Here is an 11,828-nt window from a genome sequence, read left to right on the forward strand (position 1 = left end):
AGATGTCATGTCTCTAGTCTGTTGAAAGTTCGATACGATAATCTGACATTTTCTGTTCAATATTGCGAAAATTTAATAATTCTTCAATACTGTTGAAAGATCATGTCTGCCTATATCTGTATCAAATTTATCGGTGCATAGCGTAAAATACCTTTGCAAAACGGACACATTTTTTACAAAATAATTTGTAGTTGTATCATAATATTATGTAACTCGATTTTGAAAAGTTTTTTGATGGAGAAGAATGATACTCAAGTGCAAGTATAGAAAATACATTCCGTAGACATTTCCTCATCTGCGATAAAGAAACGCAGGGGTAAAGTTCCGCGGCGCTGAACATAAAATGACTAAACGGAACGCATAACCTACTTGCAAAAATATATTGTAGCTTAACCATTTATAATATTATTAAAAAAATTTAATGTTCAGTTTCAAATAATAAAGCTCATCTGTCCTCGTCGATTATTAAGAAAATGAAATACAATAAAATTGGCACGTAAAAAGACAAAATGTAATAACGGAATTGACGGAAATTTATTGCTCATTACAAGTAACAACGGTAGGCATGCAATTTGCGCATTCCCGATAGCGAGAGACCTTTTCAAAATTTGTATTTTTTTCTCTTTTTTTTAAAGAAAAAAGTCATTCCTGATTAATACAGGGTCCAGTGGAGGTTACACTGGAATATTGAGTTTTGTATCAAAAATAGTAATCACTCCCATTTCGAACTCACGTGAACAAGTTTATAAGCATGCTAAGGCAACAGTAGAACACGTTGTCATATGGGTGTGCGATCACGTGTTTCAATGTATATTGCATTTGATACAGCTTTTCGGAATTTGTAGATGATTATGATTAGTACTAAAATGCGACCGAAAAAAATGCAGCCTTAAATAGAATTGTATTACATTTCCATTTTTATGAAACCAATGAGTGACCTCTGCTTTTGACTTAAGTTGTAAACAAGAAATGTTGTAGGACGTTATTGGCATACCTATAGCACATAATTTAAATAGTTTAACCAATATTCAGCCTGCAATGAAAATACAACTGCGTCGTATCATATTTTATTTTCAACTGCGTCGTATCATTTCGTAAAAATCATTATTTTTCTTGGAAAATAAACATCTCTTTTAAATGAAAGTTTAGTAAATGATGCAAAATTATGTTTTGACGTTTATGGTGAACTCTGAAAACGAGTATATAATTGATTTGAAGGAAAAACGATAGATAAAGCAATATGAACTGCGTCGTATCCACACATTTTCATAAAATTCTGCCCCGCTTCGAGTTGCAAGTTCGCTATAACTTTTGTTTTACAAAATAGTTGTGCAAGCATCAATATACCGAACGAAGCGGAAAATAGTGTAAGCGTGTTAATACATATATCTTGTTTTCAGTCATTTCCAACAAAAAGAGTTATAAACAAAAACATACATTTTTCGCTCCAAGATGGCGGCGTTTGTTTACATTTTGTAGGATACGACGCAGTTTTGATTCCCAGCCCTGAGCTTCATCACATAAGATTATTCAATGTCCTTGGCGGGATTCGAACCCACAACGGTTAGGCGCAGTAGTTTAAGTCTGTTTTAAAACAGGTCAGGGTTTTTTTTTTAAAGTGTTTGATAAAAAAAGAAATGGAAGTTATGAAAATACAAATTACTTGGTTTATAAAAACTTCTTGAAGTATAAATTTTTTGTCACAAAAATACGACAAAAAAATGGGGGGAAAATTTCCCTTGAAAAAACTTAATCTGTTTTTTAAAATCTTTTTTTTTTTCATTAAAATGTGTCAAGTTCTTTCTTTTGATTTGCTGATTTTTTTTAAAGTTTTAATTTTTTAATCTTGCTTCGTTTAAAAATTATACTGCTCTTTGTTTTTCTTTCTTGAAACATTGTCCCCTTCCCTTGCTTCTTATCTTTTTTAAGCGAAGTTTTCCTTTGGCCGAATTTTAGGCCCCCGTACATAGTGGTTGAAAAAACCCAAAAAAATAAAAATATCCCAAAATTAATGCTAAAAATTGCTCTTTCCCAATCTTTAATTTTCCCAAAAATTATATAATTTCGACTATGAGGGCGTTTTCAAAATTAAATGGGAAATGAAAGAAAAAGAAAAGCTGTGTTTTTTTAAAAAAAAATCCCACAAAATTTTTTCTTTTATTGATGGAGATTTTTAGTTGTTTTCTTTTCTTTCATTTATATTTTATCAGTTTTAAAAACATATCTTGCATGTGAAAAAAAGGTTACTTTTTAATTTTTTGTAATGTGTTTTTAAATTTTTATTGTATGATTTAAAAGTTGTTTCTTTTTTATTTTTTTAAAAACCGGCCTAAAATTTTCCGGGCGTTTTAATTCCCTTGTGGGGGGGGTAAGGGGTTTGGTTTTTTGGCTAAAGGGATTTAAAACACAGTTTTAAATTTTTTTTCTGTTGTGGAAATGAATTAAATTTGTTTTTGTTAAAAACCGAAAGTCTTTTTACTTGTTTTCTTAAAATTTTTAAAATTTATTACATTTATCTAGATTACAAAATTTCCAACAAACCTAGGCCTCGTATACCATAAAATAGTTAAAATAGGGGCAAAAATTTGTCAACTTCATAGGACCCATGGATGATTTTTTGACCCTTTCCCAAGTCGTTTAAGTTTTAACTTTAAAATATAAGGGATTTTTTTAAAAAATTTTTACTTAAATGAAAAAAAAACTTACCTGGGGGGGGCCAAATTTTTACAAAGGTATAATTTGGGAAAATTTTGGAAAGGCCCTTTAAATGATTCTTCATATTAAAAGGGTTGAAAATTCCCGGTGGAAGTTTTTGTTATGAAATGTTTTTTAACTTGTTGTATTTATTCTCGGGGAATCCCAATTTCTCATACATTAGGGTTTTTTTAAACTACTTGTTGTTGCCTTGAATAAATCTTTTAACATCGTCCTGAAGCGTCGATGCACTTGTAACATTTATGTTTCATTTGCTTGATTTGCATTCATGTACTTAACTCAAAACATTTCACTAAATTTAACTTTTATATAGATGGCATGTTGTTCGAAATGTTCTTTGGTATTTGTTTTTGGTAATTTAAGTTGGAGGCTGAACTCATGTTCCAGATAAAATAAATGGTATGGGTGTAAACCTGGTCATACTTTTCTGCTTTTAACCACTTGTACAAATTTGTAGAGATGGCATATTTATCTTAATTTAAAATCAAATGCTGTAAAAATTTTAGTGGCTGATTTTAATGGGCTCACCAACGATTTCGTTTGGTGAAACATTGGTTGCCAAGCAGATCATTTTTTGGATCGTTGCATTTTAATCTGCCACCGTTTCTGCAGACACATTTTAAAGACACTTTGTGTTATGTAATTTTTTAACACGCGGTTCGGCCTGGGCATACGGCATTTTTATAGTTTCCAAATAGCGAAATTGAAATCTATGGGTTTTTTGCAGAAAGACATTAAAAAAAATCCCTAAAAGAACGCACAAAATTGAAAATGTTTTGCCAAGGCTCGGTTTTCATTGAGGGCCCGTTCATTTTGGGCGGTATGGAAAGGCAAGTTACCCTCCCCGCCGCTAACCGGTTAAAGCAAATTTAAAATTTTTAATTTATTGTAATTTTGAAATTTTTTAAATTTTGAAATTTTTTAATTTTTTATATAATTATTTTGCTTTTTTGGAAAAGTTTTTATTTGTTGATTTTTCCGGGGGCTTTAAAAAAATAATTTTACGGGGTCTTGTCTCTTATACGGGCTATTGGATGATAAATTTAAATGGGGAAAAATCACAACCGGGAAACGGGGTTTTTCCCATTTTTAGAAGCAATAGTCTTCTCTTTTTTTCCTGCTTCGATATTTTTCTAACTATTTGAATTATTATGTCTTTTTGCCGAACCGTTCAAATTGTTCATTGTATGACTAGGTATTGTTGATTTTGAAATTATTCTGTGAAGCACAATAACTAAATTCTTTACTTTTAAATAGCATATTTGAAGCGGTTGCTTCTTCGTATTCCATAGTGTGCTTAAAGAATAGCTAGCGAATTTCTTTTGATCACACTAGTTGACTTCCCGTTTCATTTTCTTATTTTGATGGCATTTAAGTAATTAACTACGCATAGAATGGAATCACAATGCCTGTATGCAAACAAATCTACTTGTACTCTCTGCAATGTTGTTTCTGATACCGAATATAACGGATCACGTTGATTTTTGCGTTTGAACTTTTTGCATGTTGCACATCTCAAACATATTTTCTTTCCTACAGAACTTACGACACGCGAGATTTTCTTTTTGCAATGACTATATGACCCTCATGTAAAAATTTGAGCACTTCTTTTCTGAGTGTCTCCGGGATAGATAACAATTTTTCCCCATAAACATAATATCATTTATTTCCGCTATGACTGTCCTGAAATTTTTATAATGTATACCTCGAGGGACATTTAAATATGATACGGACACCCTTCTTTAACTGTTTTTATCAAAATGAGATGTTCATTATTTTGCGTTTTCTTTTTTTCTGAAATTGCAATTTGATGAGAAGGTACTAAAATAGCGCAAACTGATTATCGCATTCTCTCTTAATAGTCATTTATTGGGATACCATAGAAATATTGGAATATGGCTGACCCAAGACCTCTACGGGTACAGTATTTCCTTCCAGCAGGGTACTTGTTTAGCATTAGAAATAGAAAAAAAAAAAGAAAGAAATCACAAGAGGCAGGATCTTGTGAATACGAGGGAGGGGTGAGGAAGCTCAACAAAATTTTTCCTGCTTAAGAAAGTTACGTACAATGGCCGCCTTGTGGCAAAAAGTATTGTCGTGCAACAGCCTGACATCACACAAACCCGTCGCTGAACTTCGTTTGTTGAAGAATATTTCCTCTGTAAGCCTATCTGTTAAACTTGCCATTGATAGACTGTATCCTATGTTTAGCAATTTCAATAGCAGGACCTTGATGTGTAAAGAAGATGACATAAATGATATTTTGGACTTCATGGTTGCTTTTCTTTTTTTTTAAAAAATTTTGCCCTTTGGGTGATTAAATTTCCCTTTTTCCCCACTTTCCTAAAACCCTTTTACCGTAAAATGTATTTCAAAAATGACTTTCCCGGAAAAAAACGGAAAAGTTAAATTAAGGCCATTTTATTTTCCTTTTAAAAAGGGTACAGGGAATTTTTGTGTGAAACTCCTGCAAAAAATAGACCTGCCCCTAATTGCATTCTTTCCGGAATTTCCCTTTTAAACCCCCAAATTTTCTGACTGAGGGGAAATTGGAAAAAATTTTTTTTTTTTCTTTTTTACAGCTTAAATATTTTTTTTTTTTTTTTCTTAATACGGGTTAAAATAAAATTGTTAAAAAAAGTTGCGCTCTTTGTCGCCCTTTTTAGAGTAAGCAATTAAACTTCCCCTTTCCCTTTTTTTGAAACCCCTATGTTTTCCCAAATTCCCTTTAATTTTAAAATTTCTTGGAATTTTGGGGCCCTTTCCCTCTTGTTCCGTGTTTCCTAAAAGGCAAATTTTAAAAGTACGAGAAAAGAACTTTTGGGCGTCACCCCCTACTTTGGGCGTTAAAAATTGGAAAAACCCCCTTTTCCACTTAGCCCTGCTGTTCTAATTTTTAAACCCAGGAATATTGAAAAAAAGTCGTTTTTTTTCGAAATTTTTAATTTCCGTGGTCAAGCACCCGTAATGATGCCCCTCTTTATTCCCTGGGGGAATAAAATATTTCCCTTTAAATTTTAGCTTCTGTTTAAAATGTTTCATTTAAATTTAATTGGGAAACCCCCTCTTTTAAATTTTCTTTCAAATTTCGGTTTGTCCGTAAAAAACGGGTTTTGCGGGTTGTTTAAATTCACGGAAATCTTCTTTTGGTTTTTTTTAGGACTGAAATTTGTTAAGGGTTTCCCGATTGGGTAAGTGTCCTTTAAACAAGGGTGTTTTACTTATCAGCTTTGGATTTTTTCAATTTTTTCTGAAAAGACTGGATTGGAAATAAGTTTGTCTCTCGTGGTCTGTATCTAATTTAAACTAAATTGTAAATTTGTCAACATTGACTTGCGCAAACCAATCTTTCTTCAATGATCTTAGGTCTACACATCTTAGCGAATGTAATTAATTTAGCTTTGCATTTTTTCTGTACAGACGGAATGGAATTATGCTCGCATCTGTGCCTGTATCTTATTTAAATTCAATAACAAGTGTGTCAACATTGCCGTGCGCTCACCTGATGAAATCTGCCAGCAAAGACCTATACATCTTAGCAAAACTGGTTGTGACATAAATTTCACCATATGTTGTATGCTGGACAATAATTTATCATATTTTTTAACCATTTTTTTTAAACTCATTGGTACAGTCAATTTCCCCGATTTATGTTAAATGTAAATGCGGTGGTCCCCCGAATTTGGGTTTTGATGGATTTTTTGAGACTTTCCCTTAAAGGGCGGGTCCAAAATTTCCTTTTGCCTATTCGAAAACTGTCCCCCTTTATTTTGGGTTTTTTTTCTTTTTTTAAAAATTTCCCTTATCCCGATTCCAACTGGATTTCGCCCGCCCCTGCACAAATTTTATCGACGGGTAATTTTTGGTTTTTTTCTAGTAAAAAGTTTTTCCCCTTAGTCCCTTTATCAATCAAATTCCCAAAAATTTTAAAAATTTGATCTCAATCATACCGTATCTTTGATCACCAAAAACGCAAAATTTTTAGAAATTTTTTCTAGTTCTAAAATCGTGATAAAGCATTCATTTAAGTTTTAAAATTCATTCCAAAGGGGTTTACTGTTTGGGTTATGTCCCCAAAAAACGTTCTTTTCTGGCAATTTTTTTTGGTACCTTTAAACGAAAATTTTGCCAAAACCCTTTTCTAAGCCCTGTTTGTCGTCATTTTCCCCAGGCAAAATTTTCTTAAAGGCCCTCTCTTCGGTACATGTCAAAAAGCCCGCAACCCTTTACTTTTAAATTTTTTCCCCCACCGTATAAAAACTTTGTTCCACATTTTTAATGTTGTTTAAAACTTTGGGGTTTTATGAGAAAACTTTTTTTCTTTTTGGTTTAAAAAACCCCTTTCCCGAAAACCCTTTTTTTAAAACCCCAAATTGTCCTTCTTGTTTAAATTTTTCCTTAATTGAAAATCAAAAACGGGTTTTTAACAGTTAAAATCTGAAATTGCGATAAAAATGTGGGTTTTTTGAATCTAATAGTTTAAATTAATTATAGAAGACTTACAATGGTATGAGAGGGAAACAAGGTTTTAATTGCTATATTCCCATAATTTAAGAAATTTACATTTAAATAGAATAAAGGTGGAGTCAAATCAACACCGCAGATACATATCATTAAATTCGGTCATCTTTTAGGTACTTTTGTTGGCGGTTGCAGGATTAAAAAAGTTAAAATAGGCTGATAATTATTCCAGTTTACGGGGGAGGTTCTTAAGTCCTTTGAACTTAATGAACTAAGCTCTGATACATTTCAATGGTTTAATAAGTTTAACGCTAAAAAGTTTAATCGGGGCTTATTTTTACCTAATTGGAATAGTATTTACTTATGGGTTTGATACGCTGTTTTGACTTTTATTAACAAAGTATCTTTAACAATATTTTTCAAATTACAGGAACTTATACTTTTCTGCACGGTTTACTGATGCACTATTTTGTTCTCGTGAAAAATCAAAGGGCTGCAAGCTCTGTGATATTTTCTGATCTTTGCAATCTAAATCGTACTGTATGTATTTTCCTGTATAAGTTTATTTTTATGTACTATAATTCATCTTGCAGGGCACCAGAGTTTGATACATACGGAATTTTGCATAACTAGAGTTGCATAAAAAATCATTTATGTTCATTTTTTATGACAACCACACTTTGTCCTTGCACATCGTGGCTACTTCCTTAACAAAGGCACTTAAAAAATAGTTGCCTCGACTGGGATTTGAACCCCAGACCTCTCACAGATTAAACGAGCATCCCTGCACCACGGAGAAGTTATACGAACAAAACCTGAATAAAATCAAGTAATTCTAAATTTAGAATTTCCATTGCATTTCGGGTTTGTCATCGTTATTAATTTCGAGGTATTTTGTTCACGATAAATCAGTTGTTTAAAATCTGATCTGTAAACATAACTTTATAGCGAAAATCCTTCTCGCCAAAAAGTTGACATGTAGAATCTATATTGACAGTCTCAGATTATTTGTGTAGAATTCGATATGACATACCTAACAGAATAGCATTCTATTAATCTGATTTAAAATCACTATTTATCGACGACGTTAATTTGTGATTGTGCATTTATTGATCAATTCTTACTAGGCCCATCCGCACTTCTTAACAACTTCGAATGCGTTTATTTGTCTGAGATACTTGCTAACAAATTAAAAACTATGTTCTTTCTTTTTAAATCGCTAGTTTTTAAGCTGTTTTGGCGAACTACCCGTCAACTTGTTGTAGGTTGTCGTTAAACGCTGTGTTCAGGACTTGAATGTCATTTGTATTTCCCCTGATTTCGCATCAAAGCAAGATACTTAACGCGTACTTCATTCTGGCCTTATGCATAGTACCAGCTACCAGCTCTTACGCTTTTCCTTATTGTTTATCTTATTTATTAATAACAATACCAAAAACAACAATATTTCGCCAAACTTAGGTGGCAGAGCCACGTTAACATGGAAACGAACTAGCATTTTGGTCAATTTCAAGTTTTTCATCATTTTTTTTTACCCCCTTCATATAGACGTGATTTCCGACGGATTCTCGATCCCACCTCCCCCTTGTTTTAGCGCCCAAAGTGAAAAATGCCCATTACGGCCCAAACACTGTTTTTTTGTTTGGGAAAATGTCTGATACAAAACAAACGTAACTACTTTCTTTCGGCTGACCGCCATCGAACGGGTACATCAGAAAATGTTTCATGAAGGTGAACGCTAGGGTCGATCGTAACCAGTAACGTGTACAACCAACGACTGAAAAGTATTTTACCTCTTTGCCTTCAATCTGCTTTAGAAGTATGCAAGCACTTATGAAGACTCAGTTTTGATGGAAAAAACAATGCAAAATAGTGATTTTTGACAAATTTGATACGTCCCCCCGTTGCCATGGTAATGTTACGTCCCTATTGACATATGTGAGTAAATAAATCAGATATAACAATCATTATATATTTAAACCTGTCTTAATTACAATTTGGCGCAAAAAGATAACATTGGTTATATCGAAAAAGGAACTTTTTTCACTATCTGCTGATTCTGTTTACAAGTTACTTATTACTTTGTATGTTCTACTTATAAGTTTTTAAGATAAGATTTTTATATACCGGTAGCATTACATAATGAGTGTTAATAACTTTCATTTATAAGTGCACCAGAGAAGGTGTTCCAGACTGATGTCGGTCTAACCCAAACGTTATTTCCATCTGAAGAAGATGAACTTTTCACCCAAACATTACCTCCTCGTTTGAGAATAGCAAGTCCGCTTACAGAACTGCAAGCATTGTGTGTCGCACCCTCGTCTATCAAACGTGTTTTCATTATAACATCATTTTCGGAAACAATGGCGACGTAGACATATTGGTCTTGAAGTAGACATAATCTTACGCTGAATTGATACAGCCCGCTCACTGGCGCAGTGAACACCCCTGTTCCGTTATTATAGCCAGAACCCAGGTTGTTAAGTGTTGTTGGAAATATTATCGTTTGTCCATTGGTTAGATACGAGGATTTCATGCCGCGTGCAGCAAAGAATACAATAGGTACTCGATAAGTGGATTCTGAAAAGGAAATATTTAAAAGGAAAACATCCACGCACTTGCTTTATAAACGATGTCTTTTTTTTTTTACTTTAATCTTTAAGTACGAGTCCTGTTATAAACGAATAAATATGATTATGATAAAAAATCGTGAGTTAAAAGAATGCAAGTCAAGTGTTTTTAATATCTTATAAATAGGTGTTCGATAAACAGAAGACAATTGGCATTGCGCAGTACCTAAACAAACAAGCGACATGAATTATTGCATAAAACTAGGATTTCTGGCGATAACAATACTTGTAGTTTTATAGCTTCATAAAAGCCATAATTATACAAAAACAACAACAAAGCAATAAAAACTGTTTCCTCTCGTCATAATTGTAATATAAAAAGTACTGGTTATCAATTCTAAAAAAGACAGTAATAACACTGTATTCTCTCTATTATCTAATTATATTTTACTAAGGATTTTGAATAACCAAGTACGACGTGAAGTTGCTAACAGACAGACGGATGGACCACCACGGCCATAACATTATAGTGACAATACATTCCTAATCATTTTGTTCACAAAAATAGATTTGCAAAGTGGCTATAGAAAAAAAATCTGTGATTATATCACCGGTTTTCATACAAAGGAAAACATGATGAAATATCTCAAAAGGCCGATAATGTGCGCATTTGTGTCAATACTTCTGCGACAGTTTGGTTCAAACCCCATTGAGAAATGTAGAAGTAACATACAGATAAAATTGTTTACGCCCTAAAGACCAGCAAAACGTTGTTGATCAGGATTAATTTTTTGTTGGTTTGGTTTTATGTAGCACCAACACTATAAATGTCATATGTCGACTTTCCAGCTTTACAATTTTATCTTTGATTTTATTTTGGTTGGGTTGAAAGTCGCACCAATACTTTAATGTTCATATGGCGACTTTCCAGCATTACCGGTGGAGGTCATGTGCCAAAGGTGCATAATTTTGCCCTCAGCCGTGAGTGGCAATTGGGTTGAAGTCGACGACCTTAACTGCACGGACGCCAAACTATTTAAATGGAACGAACGGCACCTGTGAAAAAAAACACCGACATAACGTGAGTAAGCTGGAAAGCAATCAAACTTGCTTGCGACATTCAAAAAGTGGATTGAAGTCAACACACACAATATAAAATTATATGTAGTAATGATGTAGCAAAAAAGTACCTTGTACAGACTGAATCTTTTGTTGCAAATCTGCATTTTCCAGTTTGAGTTTGTCAAGTTCATTCTTTTGATTTGCCTGATCTTCTTTCAAATCCTCGAGACTTTTCTGTACATCTTGCTTACGATATTCCAAAACGGATACCACGTGCTCCTCTGTTTTTCTGATCTCTTGTAACATTGCCTCAACCTTAACTTGCGTTCTTATCATTTCTTCAAGCAACTGTTTTTCTTTAGAAACCTGACATGTTTCAGACCCGCCGTCAGCTCTAGATGGTGACAGAAATGCCAAGAAACTAAGAAATACTACCAAATCAACGCAAAGAATTGCCCTTACCATCATCAACTTTCCAAAGACGTAAAGCTGAGGTGTGATCCAGTAGAAGGCGTTTGAAATATTCAATAAGGAAGTAAAGACGGAAGATAAAGAGGAATGTTTTGTAACAAAACAAATCCTCAAAGTTATTTGTTTCTTTTCATTGCCATAGAGATTTTAAACTTGTGTAACATGAATCTTTTTATTTATATCTTTATCAGTCTTTAAAATCATGTTTTGCTTTAAAACGTATAATTTAAACAATCAAAAGTATACCTGCTAAGCTGGTACATTATTTCAAGATACATGTACTGTAATACATGATAATTCGCATTGCACTGAGTGTTAATTCACTAAAAGCTATTGCCTGTATGTCCGCGCGTCTGTCTTACAGCCCCCTCATCTCTGGCGTGGATCTCGGGGACTAGTTATTACATTCAGAGGCAGTCTTCATTGAGACCCATTTAGAATAATCGAATCTTCGGTTGTTGTTCTCAGTTATATGGCGTATCTATGAGGCACCTAGTAAAAAGTTTTTTCAACCTATATGTGAGACCTACAGATTGCATATTTAATTAT

At 33.3% G+C, this 11,828-nt stretch overlaps 1 protein-coding gene across 1 annotated transcript; it reads right to left on the minus strand.

Annotated features, from left to right (window-relative positions):
* Positions 1-9,109: 9,109 nt before the first annotated feature.
* Positions 9,110-11,318, minus strand: LOC132733489 (heavy metal-binding protein HIP-like). Its single transcript, XM_060720140.1, has 2 exons — positions 10,937-11,318; positions 9,110-9,756 (listed from the first exon to the last, which is right to left on the minus strand). The coding sequence occupies exons 1-2, from the start codon at positions 11,274-11,276 to the stop codon at positions 9,326-9,328; spliced, it is 771 nt and encodes a 256-aa protein (XP_060576123.1). The 5' UTR covers positions 11,277-11,318; the 3' UTR covers positions 9,110-9,325.
* Between the last annotated feature and the right edge of the window lie 510 nt (positions 11,319-11,828).

Source organism: Ruditapes philippinarum, unplaced genomic scaffold (genome assembly GCF_026571515.1).
Source record: "Ruditapes philippinarum isolate M1 unplaced genomic scaffold, ASM2657151v2 ctg842_1_1_1_1, whole genome shotgun sequence".
NCBI classification, from domain to species: domain Eukaryota; kingdom Metazoa; phylum Mollusca; class Bivalvia; order Venerida; family Veneridae; genus Ruditapes; species Ruditapes philippinarum.